We start from the raw sequence: 23,345 nt of genomic DNA, 5'->3' as shown, positions 1-23,345 counted from the left end.
TTTCAGTTACAATCACTTTACCTATTGTGTGTGTTTGTGTAGGTACAATGTGAGCCAGCTGGAGGAGTGGCTGAGGGACAAAGGTCTGATGACATGCGGAGCCAAGGAGACCCTGGAGCCTCTGATCCAGGCCGCGCAGCTGCTGCAGGTGAAGAAGAAGACAGACGAGGACGCTGAGGCCATCTGCTCCATGTGCCTGGCCCTCACCACCGCTCAGGTAAAACACCCCGACATTTATTACGCCACCTTTAAACAATCCTGACTCCAGTCCCGTTTGAAAGATTAATGATTTCACAAACCTGAGGAAGTCTTTTTGTGTTGCTTCTCTTTCAGATCGTCAAGGTCCTGAACCTCTACACACCAGTGAATGAGTTTGAGGAGAGAGTGTCAGTTGCATTCATACGAACCATACAGGTAATTTTCTCTATTTTATGTTTAAACATTAAGGACATGAACGCTCTGAGTCCTGGAGACACAGTTTTCTAACTTCAGTGAATAATTTGACCCACCTACTCCAACATTGTGTTTACCCTATGCAGCTACAGTATTTGCTAAGTTACAATTGATATAAAACTGCGAACAATTGTGGTTTCATTATCACTAACTTGAGTAATGATCATTTTGAAATTAATATAATTAGTTTGAAAATTTAAATTTTCATATCTCCAAGTGTCATTTTTTTCTGCAATTGAAATTTCCCTGCATATAAACAGTTAATATTCTCCTTCTCACGTGCTCTTTCTCTTCTTTTACTCTACAGACTCGCTTGCGAGACCGTTGCGAGAGTCCCCAGCTGTTGATGGACACAAAGATGATATACCCGGTCACCTTCCCCTTCAACCCCTCCTCCCTCGCCCTGGAAACCATCCAGATCCCCGGCTCTCTCAACCTGGCCTTCCTCACCCGTGTCTAACCCGAAAGCCCTTCATCGTTTTTGGCTTAGTGGCCACTCTTGGAATTGCAAGTCACACAACACCCACTGACCCAAAGAAAAGCCACATACACCATCTGAGCATCACCAACACTTAAAAAATAGGATTTATATCGACACAATTTGAGCATCTATGCTTCAATAAATGAAAGTATTTATTGAAAAGTCTCCTGTTGGTGTCCAGTCTTCTGAAACATCCCTCCTCTCAATCTGGACACACATCCCACCACATGCTGAACTGTCAACATGCATCTGTACAGTACTTACATCCTCTGAACGTACACATGCACGCCTACACTTAGTGCACCTTCTCTCTGACAAAAACCCACAGAAGCCACAGTCGTCGCCGCCGCCGCCGCTGGTTTAAATCTGGCTGTAAAACGCCATAATCCACTGCTTGTATAAACGCCTGCCTCATAGAGAAGCCACAGGATCAGACTAACGCCTCCTCCAGTCGCTCGCTCTCCATCAAAACCTGGGTCAGACTTAGCGATCTGGACCCTGATTAGCCCAGCCCCCTCTGTGTTTCAGCTAGTGGTATTGATAGTCGTTCTTGTCATTGTCTTCTTCTCTGGTGAGAATATACGTACCCATAGGCGAGAGTATAGGCCCCAAAAGGAGGCGCTGAGACAACGAACAAGGTGGCAACTTGTAGTCTAGCTTGATACGTCGGGTTTGTACTACAAAGTGAATCTTGAGTCTTAGTACAAAGCCAACTGAGCGCTAATGTTAGCTCTCTCCAGCCGATGTTAAAGATCCAGGCTTTGTTCTGTATACTGTCATTTTACTCTCTGGACAAAGTCAAGCCAAGACAGAGCTCATCATCTGTACTATATTATTTATACATATATAAATATATATATAAATATGAATAATATATATCATGTATTTTATTTATTGCATTTACCTCCGTCCCCACCCTCCCTTTTTAAAATTAGAAGCTCTCTGCGTGAAGAAAACGCGTCCGATATGAAGGACGTCACCAACGTTTCTTAAGATGAACAGCTTTGTAAAGACCGTTTCAGTTCTGTCGCAGGCTGTTTATGTCAATACCAGATCAATTGTGTAGGATAGTTAAAAATCTCGGCCCAAAGGGTTTTAGCCTGCTACAATCTTTACTGTTTACAGCTGTGACTAGAGCTGAGCGTCACAGGACAACACTGGATATTTCCTCACACGCCAACAAGACAGTGCAGACACAGATATATGAAGACACCATACATCTCTGCTTACTGCTTTGTCACCCGGTGGGTTTTGCACTCTGAACACTTTCTCCTCCTCCTCTTCTCTGGTCACAGCTCCAGTCGGAGCTTTGAAAATATTTTACCGTCATTATCATTGTGTAATTATTTATTTCAGTATTGTCTTTTTTCCTTAAGATGATGTGTTGTTGTGAAGCCATGTGTCACAGAGGCAGAACGCAGAGAGACGGTTTCACTCTCGCTGGTTGTAGACTTACCCAGTTTCACATTCATCTCTCTGCTGCACGTCACACTAACGCTACCTGCAGCTACGTCGCCTCCTGCCTGTCCAACCCGATGCCTTCCTCCTTAGTGATTCCTTATAACCAAAAATACTCACATAGCAAGAGATTTCTTCTCTCTTTGATTGTTTTGGTTCAGATATTCAGACATATTTGCTACATGCTTACAAAAGCTGAGGCTACTGCACCACATTAGTAACACAACCAGGTGGTGTCCAGCATGCACTGCTACTGCTGCACCTGTCGAACCTGCATGGGTTTAACTTAACAGCTACTATAAATTAACCTGCATGGGTCGGCCTTTTTCTTTTCATTTCTTTTCTTTTTCTTTTTTTTTTTACAGTAGAGCAAAGTTGGTATAGCTGAGTCATTGGATGAGCGTCAGGGAATCTGCTCTTGTTTTTTTTTTTAAAACAACAAACTCCTTTGTCTGCAGTAAAACTGTCCTGGCTGCCTCCTGTTTTTGCTTACTTACTTTTTTTGTTTTTGCATTTCGTGTTTGTTTTCAACCAAATTTGCCTCTCACCCTCATGTGAACCTCATTTTGCCCAATGACCTTATCCCATATTAATGAACTTATGTTCTCCTCCTTTCAAGGTGCTTACAGGTTTTGAAGTCCTAACATTTTCTCAACTTTTTTTTTTTTTTTTTTTAAAGCTTACACTTCATTAAAATCAAGTCCTCAGAAGCAATTATCCGAGTTAGGGTGCAAAAATCTAGCCAGGGAAAATCTCAGCGATACAGTCCGTGATGAGAAATGAAAAAGTATTATCTGAAGTGAGGTATCTCAGTAAAGTTTAACGAACACAGACAAGCAGCAGATTGAAAACGAACTGTAAGTGGAATAAAACAAGTTAGTATGTGAAGCTGTTTTGTGTTGCACTTGTGTTTGAAAATAATTTGATATCCTTATGTTGGGACCATTTTAATCAATCTGCCTTTTGTTGTATTTTGTTCTAAGTAGTTTAACATGGTCTGTGTAAAGAGTACATATCTGAAGAAATAGGGGTGGTTATAGAAGGAATTGATTAACCATATGAATGTTAAATAATGTAATGAAGTGTATCACGATTTTAGCTGCACATTGTGGACAAAAGCCTTATCTGAATTATTTGCTATCTGAATGACTTACACACGTTATCAACATTGTGGCATTGTTTTCTTTTCTGTCAGTGCAGTTTTTTTTCCACTGTAAGATGAATATAATCTGTTATTTGTGATCATTTTTATTTTGATGCAGTGTCCTGTTGTTCTACAGTTGGTGTCACAGATGGGTTGCTGTCAAAATGCACTTTCTAATCAATGCAGAGGAAGTTGAGGAAGTTAAATAACAGATGTAAAGAAACATTTCACACCTTAAAGCCTCTTTGTTTTGTTTTGTTTTTCTTTTGATTTCCATCTTTTCACACAACTGTGGCCCCTGAAGCTTCCGCTACCACATTCCCTGTATGATTGGACGCCAATGACCAGCGATCTTTTTCTTGCTGTATTATTAGAATTTATCAATACATACAAGCCACAGGTACGACGACACACTCAAACCTCAGACTGTCCCTGTGGACTGATGTGTAAAGAGCGAAGAACAGGAAGGCTGACCTACTTTCAGAGGAGAAAACATACACACGTTCATTCATTGGTTTGTATTGTAGAGCAAAGCTGCTGCGTCTTGCTCCCCTGGTTTTCTCTGGGCCTCTTGGACAGAAAGAGAAAATGTCATTTCCTTCACTCTGCGTTTTTACATCAAGGAGAGAGTTGGTTGTATGATACGACGTAGACATTATAAATTACCATTGTTCTTATCAGCACTAGCGTTGATTGTGCCATTTAAAAAAAAAAAACAGAAGATAATATCATCACCCCAGCTGTTGTGGTACTGGTGTGACCATGCTGAAGCCAATACTGAAATGTTTCCTCTCTAAACCCATGTGTACATTTGACAAACTGGACTGTTTGTAGTATCTGGTAGCTGTGCTTAGTGAATGTGTTCACCGTTAAGAAATTAAGAAACTTGGAATAAAATGTCAAATCTGTAAAAGTTAAATAAAAGAATTCAGCACTGTCGGATTGTCTGTGGGAGATTATTTATGTTTTCTTATGACAATGAAATTTAAAAAAGAAATTTTAAATTTTTTACCCACTAAATAATCTGCATCTGCATTATTAATGTTTAAACAAATGAGCCACTTCATACTACAACAAGGAGGCAATGTACTGAATATTACATCATGGAGTTGAAGGTAATCTATAGGATTTCTAGATTTTAAATCAATACTGAGCAGTGGATCAGGCTGTTGATGTATCCGTCCTGGTCTTGCAGGTGTAAGTGCAGCAGGGCTGTATGAAGCACAGATGTAAAAGCAGAGCAGAGTTGCAGCTTAAACACTTCACTAAGAAGCTTAAAATTCCCTCTCTGTCCCTGGCTGGCAATCCTCTTCACTGGAAAAACTCAACTTGGTTGTCTGTGGACAAAGACCTGCTCCAAGGAGGGAAAAAAAGTTTTGTTTGTGTGAGGTAAGATTTATTGTTCAGCCTTTATTACCCTGTTTTATTTTTGCTGTTATATACCTAGTGTTTGTGGAAATAGGACTCTGTGCACTTGTGTGTTGGTGTGTTTTGTGTTCACATATACAATAGTTTGACGTCAGTCATGGAGTGGTTTGTGTGAATGTCACTGGAGTTGAGTTAAAATACCTGATGAGTTACAGCTCACTACCTGTTTCATTTTTTCCTGAATATTGGAGCATATTCTGAAAAAAACAAATAATAATAATAATAATAATAATAATCTGATGATTACCTGAACAGAAATAGACTAAATGCAACTAAGTTGTGTTCAACTAATCACAAAATATCTCCTGATCTTGGCACCAAATGCTCTGAAGATCAACTCTCAGTGTTTTGATAAGGTGGTAGTCTGAGTTTGTCTGTGTTGCCTTTACTCACCTGCAAGCTATTGCATTATTGGGTTTTGTAAGGCACACTGATCTGAATTGAGTAAATAAATAAATAAAGTGGAAGATCTGTGTCGTAAAAGGTAAAAGGTCTTTAGTGTTTATCATGTGCACCATTCCCAGAATAGCAGTGCTGCACTTCTCTTCTCTGGAGCTCAGAAAAGGATCAGGCTGGAGCAGATTACCAGCTACTTATCTCCAAGGCCACACACACACACACACACACACACACACACACACACACACACACACACACACACACACACACACACACACACACACACACACACACACACACACACACACACACACACACACACACACACACACACACACACAGCCAAGTGTGCCACAACCCACCACAGAAATCCAAAGCGCTTCAAATGAGACAAAGATATTTCCAACCTGTTGTCTAGCTGAATAAATTCATGTTTATGTGTGTGTGTGTGTGTGTGTGTGTGTGTGTGTGTGTGTGTGTGTGTGTGTGTGTGTGTGTGTGTGTGTGTGTGTGTGTGTGTGTGTGTGTGTGTGTGTGTTTTTTCCACAGGCGTGTTGGTGATCGTCTGCAGCCATGTGTGACCAGACGTTTGTGGCCATCACGTTTGGCCCCTGCGACAGCTGTTCGCATGCCCGTCCCCTGATGAACATCTACATTAAGTCGGAGCCCATCAACTACTGCTCCTTCTGTGTGGAACTGGTATGCAACGTTGTCTTTATGGTTTCATTCTCTCTCTGTGTGGACTGTTCTCTTGGCTACACAGAGAGAGAGAGAGAGGAAGAGATGGATACCAGTGTCAGTGAGACCCTTCCTAATCTGTGGCTCTTTGTCAACACCTCAGCAGACACTGATCCCACAGTGCAGACTTGACTGTGACCATCATCAGTCAAACTCCATCAGATCACAACATGGAATAAGACAGAGAAATGAAAGTCTCTGCCCTTATTTTTATTACAGTAACTGGATCCAAAATGTCTCGATATAACATAATAAAGTAGTAACACATTTTCTGCAGAAATCACTGCAAATTAAAACCATCAGACTTAAAAAAAATAATATCTAAAACATTACTGTAGGGTTGACTTGAGTCTGGAAAATACTGAGACTTTTATCACATGAAATGATAGTAAATCTGTTGAGGTCTTGATCAGCTGGACAACAAGAGCTGGAGATGACTTCTTTATTCTCTGTCATGTTGCCTTTTTTGATTTGATTTGATTTGATTTGATTTGATTAAATGCTTATATCAGAAAGTGAGCCACACAACTTGAAATATTATGCTTGACTCTTGTTAGGGGACAGGAGATTATCCCAATGCTTTAGATATAGCTACATTTTTGGAAAAAGGTTAACATGCCAAATATTTTGACTGAACTAATAATATTTAACCTCATTATTAAGTAGACTAAAGCAGACTAATGACCCCTGAGCTCATTGGTTACTGCTGTCTATGTGCATCTTTCAAAACAGGTCAAATACTGTAGGTCGTAGAGATATATTTCCTACAACATCTGGGAACTGTGGCTATTTTTTTTTTTTTTTTTTTAGCAGAAATCATCAAACAGGAGCAAATAGTGTGTTTGTTGGGGAGTGCATGTTTTTCCAAACATAAGATGAATACACATATGTGCTTTAGTGAATGCATTAAGTTACATATTATTTGCACACTACATGTATAGTGTTCATCATACCTGTCATCCAAGGCTAGTGTACGAGTGCCACACTGATGCTTTTGAGCTGAGATTAAAGTCACTGTAACTGTAAACAAAACAAAACAAAACAAAACAAAACAAAGCAAAAAGTAAATCACATATGTGGCCTATGAATTGTATTTTTTGTTTTATTTTTATGTAGCTAAACGCATTGGTAGTGAATTACAGTAGCCTAAGTGTGAAGTACAGACTGTCAGGAGCTGTTTGTCTGTGACCGGTGGGAATAACAATAACAGAGGGAGGAGGGGGCGGAGCAGGGTCTCGCGCGCCAGCATCACTAGTCGCACTCGAGGACAATCTGAGCGAGCCTCTAACCGCCTCCTGCTCCCCGTCCACATTTAACTCATCTCTCTTTTTTGTTTCTCCGCTCCTCTCCTGCTCCTCCTCTCCCTCTCTGTCTGTCTATCTATCTATCTGTCTGTCTGTTGTTGTTTTTGTTGTTGCGTCGGGGTGTGCTCCTCTAAGATGGCCTGTCAGGGGCTCCAGAAGGGGGAATCCCTGGCGTCCCTGAAGAACGAGAGCGACAGTCTGAAGAAGAAGCTGGAGGAGGAGCGGGCCAAGCTCAACGACGTGGAGTGTAAGTGGACACACACACACAACAACACAGTAACAACGACTAACAACACAACTACACGTTGAGTTTTAGCTTTTACTCCGAAACTGTTTCAGTTTAACCCCTTCAGACCCGCATTTTTTTGGCTGAGCAAAAAAAATTTTTTTTAATGTATTCTGACTCCTCTCAAACATAAAAACAAAGTGGAAAAAAAACATTTTTGCTAACTCATGTTTTTAATAGTATTTTTTCATGTCCATTCCAATGGACGCCAGGACTAAAAGGCTGTAAAATGTCAGAAAAACTTAAGAAAAATAAGGTTGTGTTTTTCCACATAGTAATCAATCAGTTATGACCTAAACATCTGGAACTGGATGTTTGCATGGTTTTGAGTTTGTGTGCAGTTCTAAACATGTACATCAACTTGATAGAAGCCTGCAAGAAGAGAGGAGGATGTCGCACTTGTCACAAAATATGTGTTTTTTCATGTATAGTCTTCATCTGGTAGCCTTGTTGTTTTCATCATAATCTGGCATGTCAACCACGTCATACTGTACTTTAGGTAGAATATAGGTACAGTGGCAAGAAATAGTATGAACCCTTTGGAATTTCCTAGTTTTCTGCATTAATTGCTCTGCTTTCCATTGCAGGCCTGACGTTTGCCACTCCACAACACTAATGGGAAAATATTTTGTCGACTGTTGAAACTAAGATTTAATTTTTTGTATTTATTTTTTAAAGTAAAAGTTTATCAAGACTTCCTACAGGATAATGTCAGGGTGGCTGTCCACTAGCTGAATTCAGTAGAATAGCGTGATGCAGCAGGACAATGAGCCTAAACATTGAAGTAAATCTACAACCTAGATAATCTAGAGTAGCTTCAAAAAAAGAAAATCCACCTTTGGGAATGGCCCAGTCAGAGCCCAGACCTGAATCCAATAGGTATGCTATGGAATGACCTCCATTCACACCAGACATCCTAAGAACATGGCTGAGCTGAAGCAGTTCTGTAAGGACCAATGGTGTTGTGGGCGCATGACGTCTGTCCGACTACCCATTTCTCCGACCACCCATTTCTCCGACTCCGACCATACATTTCTTTATTTTTGCGTCATCAGTCCGACCTCCCACTTCTCCGACTTAAGTAGCCCTAACCCTTAACCTTACCCTAAACCTAACCTCAACACTGTAGAATGGGTAGTCGGAGAAATGAGCCGTCGGACTTGTGGGCAGTCGGACTGACGTATGCTCCCCTGGTGTTGTGCAGTTCTGATCTGCAGCTACAGGAAACGTTTGGTTGAGGTTTTTGCTGTCAAAAGGAGGTTCAACCACTTATTAAATCCAAGGGTTCACTTACTTCTTCCACCTGCACTGTGAATGTTTATTGGACATGTTCAATGAAGACATGAAATATTATAATTGTGTGGAATTGGGTTAAGCACATCGTGTTTGTTTATACTTGTGACTTAGATGTAGATCGGATCACATTGAATGGCTAATTAATGCAGAAAACTAAGAAATTCCATATTTTTTCTTGCCACTGTATACAGTATATTGTTTGATGTCTTCATAGGGTCTATGGGATGATCCTCATCAATTGGAGCATTCTAAAAAGGACGTGCCCATGATCGTAGTGAATGGCCTGTGACGCCACTTGATTTCTTCCTTCCTTGCTACTGTCATCTCCTCCTGTCCTCCTCTTTCACTATACTGTCTGTCTCCTCTATCTCAATCTCATCTGCCACATAAATTCTTCTGGCATGCATGTACTGTAACCTCTCCACTGTCCCTCTCTGAATCTAATAACAAAACAATCACATTTGAACTCATTTTATGTATTCTCACTCTCGAATACTTATCCATTCCATTTAGATAAGACATTAAATTGATGAAAACCACATACTAAGAATTAAAAAATGTCTTAATTTCTAAACTTAGGCCTACCACCTATCTCACTCCTGGTAACATCCTCCTCATTGCCTGAATTCAAGGAGTCAAGTTCAGATTTACGAGACGTTTATGGGAGTCTTTGACACTCATTATTATGATTATGAGAACATTATGAACAAAAAATATATATTAAAAATGTTATAATCATGAATAAATAAACTGTTACACCATGCTTTACCTATGAAAAGCTTACAGGTATTTTGTTTCTTTATATACTGACACTAAGCATTTGAGTGTTGGTTTACCTCGCCTAACTCCTGATGTCCACTGCAATGGACATTGGACTTTGAAAAAATCCTACAAATTAATGATATGATATTTGTTTAAAATAACTTCAAATATTATGACTTGTAACAGTTAAAAGTATACTGACAGCAAATTGCTTTGGCCAGCATGAACATAAATTTATATTTTTTACTGAAAATGGGCGCTTCCTCCTCCCTCTCTGCAGTCAGTCCACCATGCTTGTCTTGTCCGATGTCTGTCACTCTCTCAGAGTGTGCTCAAAGTCATAACATGATTGTGGTTGGATAATCAGGACCCAATCAGTAACTAGCATTGCTGACATCATTGAATTACAGAGTATTTATTTGTTTAGAGACAGAAATATGTCATGTCCATTCCAATGGACGCAGGGTCTGAAGGGGTTAATTTAAAGGTTGACAGGTGCAGCAGCTTCCAGACTTCAGGCTTAGTTTAGGTCAGTGTGGAGATGATGTGATGGAAATGTAGTTAGCTAAATGTTATAAATGTTGTTACTCTGACCTCCAGCTTTACTACAGTAGTTGTGTGATGGGTTTAGTGTGATGTTTCCCCTCCAGAGGCTGGACTGAGTTCATGGTTTAATGTCCTGCAGGCTGTAACTTTATTCATCAAACATCCCACATCTTTGTCTTTATGACTTACTGAGCCATAATGTGTTCAGTAATTCACTCTCTGGTGGGAAAACAACTCTGTAAATTAGTTTGTTCATTGGTGCTTGTTTTGCATCTCTGTTTTCATATTGTGTGTTTTTGTAGAAGGTACAGCAACGTATCGTATCTCTTTTTCAACAAGAAATATGAATAGCAATAGTCCAGCTCTTGTCCATGGGGGCTCCTCCTAACCTCCAGCCACTGAGCTGATTCGATGATTATACTTGATTGATCAACAATATGATCAATCTTGAAGATGTGATCGATTCTTATAGATGAGATTACAAAAAAGTGTAACTAAGCCTACCTCATTCATTAACCTTTTTAAATAAATTCCAATGCATCTGACATGATAATTCACTGATATAATTTATTGTAGGCTATAGCTACATTTCACAAATGATTATTTACTCTAACTTTAGATACCTTGAATTTTATTGTTTTTATTTTACAAACCATAAGTGAAATGTTGGTCTTCGTTTGTGTGTGTGTGTGTGTGGCCCCTCAGTGCACCAGGTAGCGGAGAAGATCGATGTGCTGAGTGCTCTCTCTATAAAGACCAGACGTGTGCTGAAGGGTCACGGGAACAAGGTGCTTTGTATGGACTGGTGTAAGGACAATCGTCGTATAGTCAGCTCCTCACAGGTACACACTTGCACGTTTAAAGTATTTTATTTTATTGTGTATTAGGAGAGATGCAGTGTATCAAGTATTAATATATTCATTAATATTTATGTTTGTGTTATTCATTTATTTCTCTAAACTAGGATGGAAAAGTGATTGTCTGGGATGCATTCACACTCAATAAGGTAAGTAGAAGTGTGTGTGTGTGAGAGTTGTCCAGTCATAAATTGCAAAAAAAAAAAATGTGGGAGTGATTACATCATGTTATAGAATAGATTATTTCATGGGGAAAAAAAAGATCCGATTTTGGTGTGGGGTGTAACTTTGACAGCAGTAAGAGTATTGTAACATAATAATATGACAATTTTCCTTTAATGTTAACATAAATATTCAAATCAGAAATACACACAATATGGACTAATGTAAATAATATAATGATAATATGATGATCCATTATTATTGGTTTACTTACTAATTCCTGCCTCGTTTTAATCTGATACAGTCAGACTTCAGTTTACTGCACATTTGCAACAGCAACTCAGTTTAAACCTTTTTGCAATTACACTTTCACTTGAGCTCCTGGTTGTGTGTTTCTACATTTATACCTCAAATCACATTTATACCTCAAATCAGAAGGTTGAGCTTCACGTCCGAACAAAAGGAAAATCGACAATAGATATACAATAATGCAAAACTGGTGCTTCTAAAGGCCTGGTTGCCCAGTGTAACTTCAGATGCTCATGTTGTCTTCGCCATATGTATTGGTGTTGATTCATCCTATACTCCTATATTCCCCTGAGAGAGTGCATAAATGGAAATATGCGTTTAAAGATTATCTTTCCATCTGTCTCCTGTAATGACTGGGTGTGTGTGTGTTTTGTGAGTATGTGTGTGTTTGTGGCTAAGTGCTCTTAAATGGTGGTTAGGATGGAACAGACATAACCACACCAAACATAATCCCTATTAATACTCGCCACATCCAGATGTACTGCAGCTGTGTGTATAACTAACGGTGTGTTATGTGTATTTAGTAGTTTACCTATTAAAGAGAATATATTTTCTTACTACCAATGATCCATATCATGTTTTAACCCTCTTGTCTGTTATCTGTGTGTGTATGTTCATGTTATTTGTGTGTGTTACAGGAGCATGGAATAGCCCTGCCATGTACATGGGTTATGGCATGTGCTTATGCTCCCTCAGGTTGTGCTGTGGCATGTGGGTGAGTATGAACATTTTCTATCTATCACATATGTTTAATTGACTGGTATCATTTTCAGTAATAGAAATCTAAATCATTCTCAAGTGATAAACTTAAAGCAGAAGTGAGTGATCCGGTCGTTTTCGCTAATGCTGCGTTCCAGGCAGGCTTTTGAAATCATAAATTACAGCTTCAAGTCACAACTTACGACTTTGTAGCGTTCCAGGCAACCCACTCGTGTTTTTCCGACCTGTTTTACCGGTGAAAGTCACTATAACGGCCACTCGTAACTTCCGACCCGTGAAATCGTACCAGTACGTCTTTTTGTACAGTCTATGTACCAGATTGAACTGGTACGACGTCACAGGTCGGAAAAAAACGAGTTTCCTTGAACGCACCATAACAGTCCTCGTCAGTGGCGTGCACAGGGGGGGGGGCAGGGGGGGCGGTCGCCCCCCCTTGTGGCCCAATTATTGAAAAACGCGTGCTAAAGTGCCCCCTGCGAGCCAAAACGCGCGTTAAAGTGCCCTCTTGGAAGCCAAAACACGTGCTAAAGTGTCCTCATGGAGCCAAAACGTGTGCTAAAGTGCCCTCTAGGATCCAAAACGTGTGCTAAAGAGCCCTCTAGGAGCCACAATGCGTGCTAAAGTGCCCTCTAGGAGCTGAAACGCGTGCTTAAGTGCCCTCTTGGGAGCCAAAACACGTGCTTAAGTGCCCTCTAGGAGCCAAAACGTGTGCTAAAGTGCCCTCATGGTAGCCAAAACGTGTGCTAAAGTGCCCTCTAGGAGCCAAAACACATGTTAAAGTGCCCTCTTGGAAGCCAAAACACATGTTAAAGTGCCCTTGGAAGCCAAAACGTGTGCTAAAGTGCCCTCTTGGGAGCCAAAACACGTGTTAAAACAGGCCACATCGATGTTTTTTAGTCTTAAGGTATTGATATTATAAAACAGGCCAAATCAACGTTTAAAAAGGCCACATTTTTTTCGCCGCCGACCTTTGGTCGCCGGCCAAACGCACCATGTCGCTACAGTCTCACTCTTGTCATTTTCTGAAACTTGGCAGCCCTGAAAGTGCCCTCTAGGAGCCACATCTAGGAACCAAAACGTGTGCTAAAGTGCCCTCTTGGGAGCCAAAACACATGTTAAAGTGCCCTATTGGAAGCCAAAATGCGTGCTAAAGTGCTCTCTAGGAGCCAAAACGTGTGCTAAAGTGCCCTCTTGGGGGCCAAAACACGTGTTAAAACAGGCCAAATCGACGTTTTTTTAGTCTTAAGGTATCGATATTAAAACAGGCCAAATCAATGTTAAAAAAGGCCAAAAATTTTTCCAAACGCACCATGTCGCTACAGTCTCACTCCTGTCATTTTCTGAAACTTGGCAGCCCTGAAAGTGCCCTCTAGGAGCCACATCTAGGAGCCAAAACATGTGCTAAAGTGGCCTCTTGGGAGCTAAAACACGTGTTAAAGTGCCTTCAGGGAAGCCAAAACGCATGCTAAAGTGCCCTCTTCAGTGGCGAGGACGCGCTATTAGGTGCCCCTTTTTTTCCTTTTCGCCCCTGCCCTTCAAAAAGTCTGTGCACGCCACTGGTCCTCGTCCCTACGTCGCCACATTCACGGCGTTCCTTGGCTGCACACACAGCCCTGCATGCCGTTCTCTCTCCTCATTGGATAAAAACTGTAGGATACGATAAATGTTTTCTCCTCGACTCAGAGCAGAGCAGAGTGACTGACAGACCCGTGTTTCGGTCCAAACACTCTATGTAAGTGATTGCTGTCGGAAGATATAACTATTTAAGACTTATATTAACACAAATATATCACTCACTTCTGCTTTAATTTATGGATAAGTTTTAGTTTTTACTCTAGTGTAAAATTGCATGACACCAGTAAGTCAAATGATTGGCTGCTTTTTTTTCACACTTTTGTAAAAGAGCTGAGTCTCCTCTCTGTTGGTTCACTTCAACACTGAGTTTTTTAGTTTGTCAGACAGGGATGTGGTTCTGAAATTATTTAGGTGTCAGCTTTTTAGAAAATTTGTTTGCACTGAACTACGCTGAGAGAAGCAAACCGACAAAGAGTTGCAATGTAAACAGCCTATGCCAGTGTTCAGCCATCTGCTAGGTTTTTGATGTCTGTATAATTGAAACTCACTTCAAATGTCTAGTATAGCAACTGTTATTAGTCTTATTATCGATGTGTTTAATTTGATATTGTTTTGAACTTGATTTTTTTTAATATCTTCTAAAAGTGGACTGGATAACAAGTGCTCAGTGATTCCATTGTCACTGGACAAAAACGAGAACTTGGCTGCAAAGAGGAAGTCGGTCGCCATGCACACCAACTACCTATCAGGATGTCAGTTCACCAACTCTGACATGCAGGTGAGCATCAGTTTAGTGTCATGGAACAAACAGGTAAGTCACGGGCAATAAATGACCTGTTTGTGAATGCGCTGTACTTCTTGTTTTGAGCACACAGATTGTGAATACATTTGGAAACGGCGTAGTTGTAAGATTTATAGATAAAACAACAAAGAACGCTTTATTGTAGGGAAATGTTAAGTATTGTTTGGACAGGGCTTGTTTGCCAGGGGCCTCAATCAGCTGAGGCAGCTAATGATAAATTACAACTTAATACTAGACCTGCAGACAGGTCTTACCGGGTTCCCCTCAGGCCAGCCGCTCATGGTGGAGCTGTCAAGTTGATGCAAGTTGGACCAGGAGGTCCACAGATTGAGAGCAGCTCAGAGATTAGAAAACATTTCACTGAGGTTTGAATATTTCTGAGTCAAAAAAAGCTGGAAAAGCTTCACCTGGTGTCATTTTTGTTCAGAACCTCAGAGAGACACGGCTGGCCCAAGTCTCATGTCAAAAGGAGTAAAACAATCTCTTAAATCTTTGACTTCTCATGCGAAACAGACCCAAAGCACAGAGGTTTCAAGTATTTTGCATTTATACACAATGAGATATAGCATTTACGACAGAACCCTTTATGATGGTGACTAGTTGGACTAGGTTTCATGTTGATGGGAGAGACTGTACACTTTTTGGATGATCAAAAGTCATGGATTTTGTCACATTTTTTACATGTTTTTCTTGTGTCTCATCTTTAATCAGAGCAGTAGCAGTTTTAGTAGCTAAACCACCAACATCACACAAAAAAAACCTGTCTGCGCTGTTAATGGTATTTGACGCTGAGAGGAGAGGACTCATCAGGGATTTGAATCTGGTACACTTTGCACCTGAAGCAAAAATCATACCCCTAAGAGCAACAAGCCCCATGTCGTCCGATAAAAATAGACAACTGCTAAAAGGGTCTTAAAAATGTGACAAAATATTTGTGTTTTATACGTCTATACATATCACTAGTTTTGTTTTTCATCAGCTGTGCTTGCAACTCCCCATCAGGGAAGGAGGGAGGTCAGGAAGTGAAGAACAAGGAGGAAACAGCCCGAGATATTTGGCTTTAATAATTTACTCCACTTTGGCCCTCAGCAAAGCAGAGGAGCATAATAGGGGGGAGGTAAGAAGTGGACAGGAAGGAAGATGAGAGGAGAGAGGGATGGCAGAGTTAAGGAGGGGGCAAAGAAGAGACAAGGGTGGCGGTGGGTGGTCCTCTATCCTGTGTGTATTAATAGACACTGAGTGGCTTTTATCGAGCAAAGAGTGGAGCACACTGACCTGAGGGCAGAACATTTAACACATAGACACACACATGCATGTTTGTTCTTCCTGTCTGCCTCTCTTTCTGTCTCTCACACATGTCCTCCCTCAAACTGCATCTCTCACACAAAGACACATTCATGCACATGAGCACACTGTCACGCTCACAGCCTTTACGACAGACCTTGGAGCACAAAGCTCTGTGCAAGCACAAACTGAAGGCTGAGGAAGTGTTTACTACATATTAACTTGACCACACAGGTATATAAAAGAATTCACATTTACAACATTATAATGTGCTAAAAGAGCAGTTAAGATTGTGTACTGTGTGTGTGGCCAGCTGAGAGCAACATTGAAGCGGTGCACTGGGGAAGACAGGACCCGCTGCTGCTCTGACATGTGATTTGTTGGGAGTTTTGGTTTAAGATATCTTCCCGTGTGCAGAGTGCAATTTATACAATGGTAATCAAGGAGGTTAGCTTTTTCTCTGGGGGAAAAAAGAAGCCACTGCAGTGCAGGTCAGTGAGTGAAGTGGAGCATGACAGTGACTGCAGTATCTTCCTCCTGTCCACTGTCTTTAAATAAAGCTGGCAAATAAATGTAGAGGAATAGATTCTACAATATTTCATAATATAGTATACAAGTATACAATTAATGTAGCATAAACCAGAAATACATGGCACCACAGTACTTTTGTGCGTTACTTTCCTCCATTGCTCATACAGTTACTGAGCCTCCAGCCCATATGCATATTGACAGAGGACATACGAGCGAGTATTAGTTTGCTGAACTGTAACCTAGTAAATTTAAGTTAGACAGTTGCTAACATTTGCTTTACATTTACCTACAGTGTCCATGTGATGCAGAGGAGTAGAAAATTGACATAGCCACAAATGGGAGTGAGGCAGGTAGATGAGATATTTAACTAACACCAGGGGAAAGAAATGGGGTGTCTGAAATCGATTGCTATTCATGCACATAGTCTTCCAGGTATGAATATGGAAAATGTATTATAGTACTAACAATTGCAGGTGAGAGTGATATCATAATGTCTCAAGCTCTCCACGTGGGGTAAGTTAATCAACCCCTGCTAATATTTAATAAATGGTAAAATCAGACTAATGAGGCTAAGGCTCTGCTCAGTGAGGTTTCAGTCGGTGTGTGTGGTTGACTAATAATTGCACTCATGTTGAAACTGGAGCTACCTCTCAGTGCAAGCAGGATGTGGTGTGTTTTTGTGCCTGAGGTCATCCAGCAGGAGCTCTCTAATCCAGCAGCCAGCAGGGATCTCTGGTGTCTGCATGTGTCTCTAAGTGCTCATAATCTGTTTTCATCAGAGGACTCGCTGACATTTGGGCATTTTGTGTGCTTATTTGTATGTGGATACATGATGCACAGTGAGAGCCGAGTGGTGCTAGTGGGGAGATGCTGACCTTTGGCTTTCGTTGTGCATATTGTATATGTGTGCAGCATAGATTTACAAGTATTTGCATATATAATAGCTATCCCTACCTAATTTTATCCTCAATGTTTTTAGGCCTTTGGTGATGTCAAAACGATGTCATGCTCGACACTGAAATTTCATTTCAAATGTATTTGAATATTATTTTACTCCAACAATAATATATATTTTTTAGTTCAGGACAGTGCCATTTCTTATTTTTAAGTGTTGCTGTGAAATTGAGAAAGGAGAGCAAAGCAAGTTGTCAAAGTCAAATACAATATTGAGTTACCACTGTTAATTTGTTATAAAGGTACATATTTAGGAAAAAGAAAAATGTGCTTTTATTTTACATTTATTTAAAATATTAAAAAAAAAAATTAACTTTTAGAACATTTTTGTTTCTATGACCTAAAGCAGTGCCATGTCAAATCCAGTTCATCTTATTTTCACCTTTTTGCCAAGTCATTGTTGAGTTTGTGGTAGAAAACAGAATTTACCCATAAAAGTCCCTCTGTGATTTAACTTCCTCCTTCCTTGTTTCGTCTGAACTCGTGTACCATAATACTTTTCATTTTTGTTTACAAGACCTCATCCACAGCTCCCAATAAATCAGACTACTGTGGTTTTTAGAGGGAGGACAAATTACAGGATGAGATGATACTCACCTCCAAAATGAAAATATATACGCCTAGTGCTTGTGCGGAAGTAATTATTATTATGTTTTTTGTTTTGTTGGTTGTTTTACATATGTGGTGTGTGTGTGTGTGGGGGGGTGTGTTTGCCCGCGTTGCATGTGTCTTTTAGCTCCTGACCTCCAGTGGCGATGGCACATGTGCCTTGTGGGATGTTGAGAGCGGGCAGCTGCTGCAGAGTTTCCATGGTCACACAGCTGATGTCTTGTCCCTGGACCTCGCCCCATCTGAAACTGGAAACACTTTTGTCTCAGGGGTGAGTGAGACAGATATGCGCATGTGTGTCTCTGTGCATGTGTCTCTGTGTGTTTTTTTTGTAATTTCTGTGGTGGTTTTTGAGGAGAAACCCTGAACCTCGTGGTTCTCCTTGGATGGCGAGTTTTCATGGGCTTTTGCAAATACTGAAGAAAATGGATTTGAACAAAACAACCATAATACTTCTTGTTTCTTTGTGTGTGTGTGTGTGTGTGTGTGTGTGTGTCTCTGCGTGTTATCAGGGCAGTGATAAGAAGGCCAATGTGTGGGACATGCGCTCTGGACAGAACATTCAGTCTTTTGAGAGCCACGACTCTGACGTCAACTGTGTAAAGTGAGTTCACTTCTCTGCCTGTGCCATTATCATGTCAGCGATATCTCAGTAACGCCTGAGGGAATTTCTTCAAATTTAGCACAAACATTCAGTTGGACTCTAGGGGAACTGATTAGATTTTTGCGATTAAAACTCAAAGGTCAAGTTCACAGTGACCCAAAACACAATGTTGGCTTTGTGAATGAAAAAATCATGGGGACAAATGTTTCTTCTTCAGTCTTCAACAAATGTTCTCTGGTTGAACTCATTAGATGTTGATAGTCAGAGGTCAAAGGTCACTGTGACCGCAAAAATACATGTTTTTTATCTCAAGAACTTGTACAATTATGAAAATATATCACACAATTGGTTTATAGCTCATATGACGTGAAATGAAACTAGTTTGCGTAGTGGAGGGATACAGGCATAAACCACTACTTCTAATTTGAGCTTAGAAAATAAAATATGTAATTAATGTTGTGAAGCAAGTGTTGATATACATCCAATATAAAGTTTTCAGTCTTGCCCTGTGAAGTGAAACAGGATCAACTAAACTTGCATCTACCTAACTTGATCTAAAATCTAACTTCCCAAATGCCCAAATGAAAAGTATTATGATTATAAGTTTTTTGTTTTTTGTTTAAAAAGTGCCAATTTATCATCAAAACTCTGTCAGGTCTCAGTTGATGTACTCTTGTTCCATGTTCACATTTGAGCTTTTCATGGATGATTATCGAGTGTGCAAATTAAAGGAGAGATTTTGGGTAAAATAATTTCTAAGTCTTAACCAGAAGCAGTAGGAGCATAATTCAGTTATCAGCCCCTTTTGCAGAGATTTCATCATTCACTTCATGTTTCAGCTACAGTTCACGCAGCAGAATTTATCTTTATTCAGAAATGACGCACTAACAACAGCGTTAATAAAGCATCTTTCATGTAGGAAGCTCACTGGTGTTGCAAAATATCTAATCCCAACCTCTGTCATGTGTTTCTAGGTACTATCCCAGTGGAGATGCATTTGCTTCTGCTTCTGATGATGCCACAGTGAGTTGTGTCATATGACGTGCTTGTGTGTTTGTGGTGATTTGTTATGCCAATATGTGTGCTGTGCAAGATTGTTGAAATGACATTCTCAGTGCCTTTGTAGAAGTAACATTGATTGGCGTCATGGTGAAGTCGGTGATTCAGTTTGATATTAATGAGATGATTATCTACACTGGTGGGCAGCACAACACATATCAGAAATAAGATACAGATATCCCAGCTTTTCCTTACTGAAGTAAATTTCTTCCATTCGCTGTGTGTAATAACAAGATATAAGATACTAGAAACCCCAACATTATTTACACAATATGAAGCTGCCTATCATAGCTCATTCACAGACTAAAATTAGTCTGGTCTAATTAGCTTTTTGTGTCCTGTTTAATTTTCAGTGCCGTTTCTATGATCTGCGAGCTGATCGTGAAGTAGCCGTCTACCAGAAGGACAGCATCATATTTGGAGCTTCCACTGTGGACTTCTCTCTGAGTGGTAAGGAGTGTTTAGACCACATAAAGTTATGGTTAGTTATCATGATGAGTTATCATATCAAATGTGCTCCACACAATTTGAGTTGATTCTGGAAAAGCTTCAGAAATGAGAAAAACTGCAAAAAAAAAAAAGAAAGAAGAAGAAAGCACTTCCAATGTGTCCTCAAGTGTGACCTAATTTTCATCTCAAATATGAACTTATTTACACAGATATCATCTGTCTGAAAGTTAACAATCCTCAAAAACATTTTATATTTAGTATTCATATAAGTATTACAGTAATGGTAAGTATTTTAGATGAATAAAACTATTTTCGTGACTTTAGTGAAGAAGTTACCCAGAAACAGTTGAGACCATTTCAGGAGTGATGAGAAAGGCTAACACTTTCATCCTTCCTATCACCACACTACAACAACAAAAACCACACGTTCCCTAAACATTTAGTCCTGAGTTGTCGAGCCTGAAGAATAAGGGGCTCAATAGACTCTATCAAGAACAACCATTTAACCAGAGAAAAAACAAAGTGTAGGCGAATAATACCTGTCATTACCAGGCAGCATGGTAACAGGCACGTCTTAAGGGCATGTTTCACGATTTTGACCAACCCCAGCTCATGATTTCAATCTTGTTCATCCCCACTTCTCCTTATTCCAGATTTCCCTCACTTCCTCATCTATGTACTTTCTTTCTCCCATCCCCAGGCCGCCTGCTCTTTGCTGGTTATAACGACTACACCATCAATGTGTGGGACGTTTTGAAGGGAACTCGTGCCTCCATTCTTTTTGGTCATGAGAACCGCATCAGCAGAGTCAGATCGTCACCTGACGGCACGGCTCTCTGCTCGGCCTCCTGGGACAACACTATGCGGGTGAGTGGGAGTTTCCCCGCACAGCATGTTTGGACCACTACGCTGTTTATTTTTGTTATGGCATGGTCTTTGACTGATGAAGCTTAGCCCTAATTTTGTCAGAATCCTTGTATAGTCATTCAGTCGGTACAACAGAGATGTATGCTACTGCAAAACTAACAGTAAACCTTTACAATGGGCCATGTAGGCTTCCGTCCTTAGTGTATATAAATGAGACATATACAAATGAAATATCTGAAATCATGTCAAAAAAGTATGTAGACCCATTGTACTTTTGAATAAGACTATTATGATTTATTAAACATATGCTGTTACAACTGTCTAAATCAAATTTTCCACTGCTCTCTTGCAGATTTGGGCCTAGTGTTTATATGAAGTTAGTGATCCTGCACTGACATCACCGACTTTATGTGGCGGCCAACACTGCGACTTCCTGCGGCACACAGAAACACAACCCCCGTCTCCTTTGAGTATACATAAGTCATTGTATGATAACTTTAGGGTGGGTACAGTTCATCAAGTTGGGATTCTCACTTTGTTATTTATAGTTTGATGACTGATATTGCATAATTGTGTTAAGTTTTAAATGTTTTTGCTGATGTACTGTAGTGGGAAATTATTTTTAGTGTAAAGAGCCAGGATAAACTGTCATCAGCAGCATGTGTCTGTTCTGCTATGTAGACCTACAGACAGTTTTGCTACTTGTCTTCTAAATCATGAACACTGGATTATTCTCTGACCAGTTCTTCTACCTGAACCAAGCTTGTCCAGAATAATGCCGTAGGTGCACATACTGTTGTTATTGTTATTGCCATAGTAGGCTGTGTCATGATTATCATAAACAAGACATTAACTTTAATTTTAACCTCATGTTTTTCTTATTCTTATTCTTTTTGAAATATTCTTATTTCAAAACATTTAAACCTCAACAGCTTGGGCAAATTTTCAGAGAGTAATAAAGGTTTGAAGTATTTATTTATTTTTGTGTTTTTGTGTTTTCTCTTCAGATTTCACACACAGCCTGCTCTCTTTCTTTCTCAGTGCTTACAAACCCCACTGAAACCCTTATATGTCGGTACTGCTAACAGAATAAAATCAAAGCTATCATTTTCCAGAACAGATAATTGCATTGATTGCATCATCATTTTCTGTGCAGATTGAATTTAAAAGTCTGCACTGCTTTACTCTGCAACATCAATGCCACTTTGAAGAAAATGAATGCAGACTTGATGTTTGTTGCAGTGGATTAGAGAAGATGAGAAGTTTAAACAGTCTGATGTTTCATTTTCATGGCATTAGGAAAACAGAGCTAACAGCTGTCCAGAATGGTAGAATGGAAAAAAAAAACTTACATTATGTGTTTGTTTCAAAATAGTCAGCAAAAATGTAATTTACGCGATTCATAACTTTGCCAAAACAGTGATCCACTCCTCTGAGTAGGTTTATCTTAAATAATTAAGCCGTTGACTTTTACCACAAATAAAGAAAAACATATCCTGAAACTCTTTTCAAAATATTTTAAAAGATTATGAATACTACAACTCAAAAATGCATGTACTGTATGTCCTGTCATTTGGTTAACTCACTGTAAGTGGAGGAATACATGTCTTTCTACACTTGGGTTTTATCTTGTTTATTGATCAGACAAGAAGTTACACGTCTTTATTTTTTATTTTTTACAGAAGTCAAAGTTCAGCTGTTTATAAACACATCATCACTTGACCTATCACTAGAAAAATCCCCATTCATAAATCATTACTGCACAGTGATGAAAAACCTGTCCCTACTGCACAGGAAGTTTTGTGTCTCTACTACAAGGACTGCAACAGCATTGTTTCTTTCAGTGTGGTGAAAAAACCAGTAGCTATCAGTAGCTATTTAAAGCTTCTCTAAAACACGACACAATCTGTTTGAGGTGATCTGATTCAGGTGAGCATTTGAATTTTAAGTGTGTGGATTCCTTTCTTCCCTTTCTTTGATCTTCTATGTAAGTTAAGTGGAAACTCTGTAATTCAAAAAGGGAAACTGAAAAAAGAGGGTAAAAATAAGCAGTTAAGAGACAGATGTATAAACGACCTAAGGGGAATTACCACACAGAGAGAGTATCAGCTGAAATGCTCAGCTGTGATTCATTCAGTTTTATTACAAAGTCTCTACACTTTCACTTCCTCTGTGTAATTTACAGACTGCGATGGCCCCAACTGAGAGTGAGAGACAGTAAAACCACACAGCACTGAACCATAACTGTATCAAGTGAAAGCAATAAT

General features: G+C 39.8%; 2 protein-coding genes across 3 annotated transcripts in view; both read left to right on the top strand.

Moving 5' to 3' along the window:
* myo5aa (myosin VAa) overlaps positions 1 to 2,006 on the top strand; it is a 51,323-nt gene extending 49,317 nt beyond the window's left edge. For both annotated transcript variants that reach the window (XM_084001800.1, XM_084001799.1), the window contains 3 exons: positions 43 to 217; positions 334 to 414; positions 761 to 2,006. In XM_084001800.1, the coding sequence (XP_083857926.1) occupies positions 43 to 217; positions 334 to 414; positions 761 to 913 (409 nt within the window). In that variant the 3' untranslated portion in view covers positions 914 to 2,006. The remainder of the gene's footprint in view (positions 1 to 42; positions 218 to 333; positions 415 to 760) is intronic.
* A 3,930-nt stretch (positions 2,007 to 5,936) lies between these two features.
* On the top strand, positions 5,937 to 21,442 carry gnb5b (guanine nucleotide binding protein (G protein), beta 5b; the record flags this gene model as incomplete). Its single annotated transcript, XM_084001556.1, has 12 exons — positions 5,937 to 6,062; positions 7,541 to 7,652; positions 11,001 to 11,137; positions 11,260 to 11,301; positions 12,262 to 12,338; positions 14,564 to 14,696; positions 18,226 to 18,369; positions 18,611 to 18,702; positions 19,677 to 19,725; positions 20,115 to 20,211; positions 20,912 to 21,078; positions 21,431 to 21,442. 12 exons carry the CDS (start codon positions 5,937 to 5,939, stop codon positions 21,440 to 21,442), a joined length of 1,188 nt encoding a protein of 395 aa, XP_083857682.1.
* Between the last annotated feature and the right edge of the window lie 1,903 nt (positions 21,443 to 23,345).

This window comes from Trachurus trachurus (assembly GCF_905171665.1).
Source record: "Trachurus trachurus genome assembly, chromosome: 3".
Lineage (NCBI taxonomy): Eukaryota > Metazoa > Chordata > Actinopteri > Carangiformes > Carangidae > Trachurus > Trachurus trachurus.
This window is presented reverse-complemented; position numbering and strand designations above follow the sequence as displayed.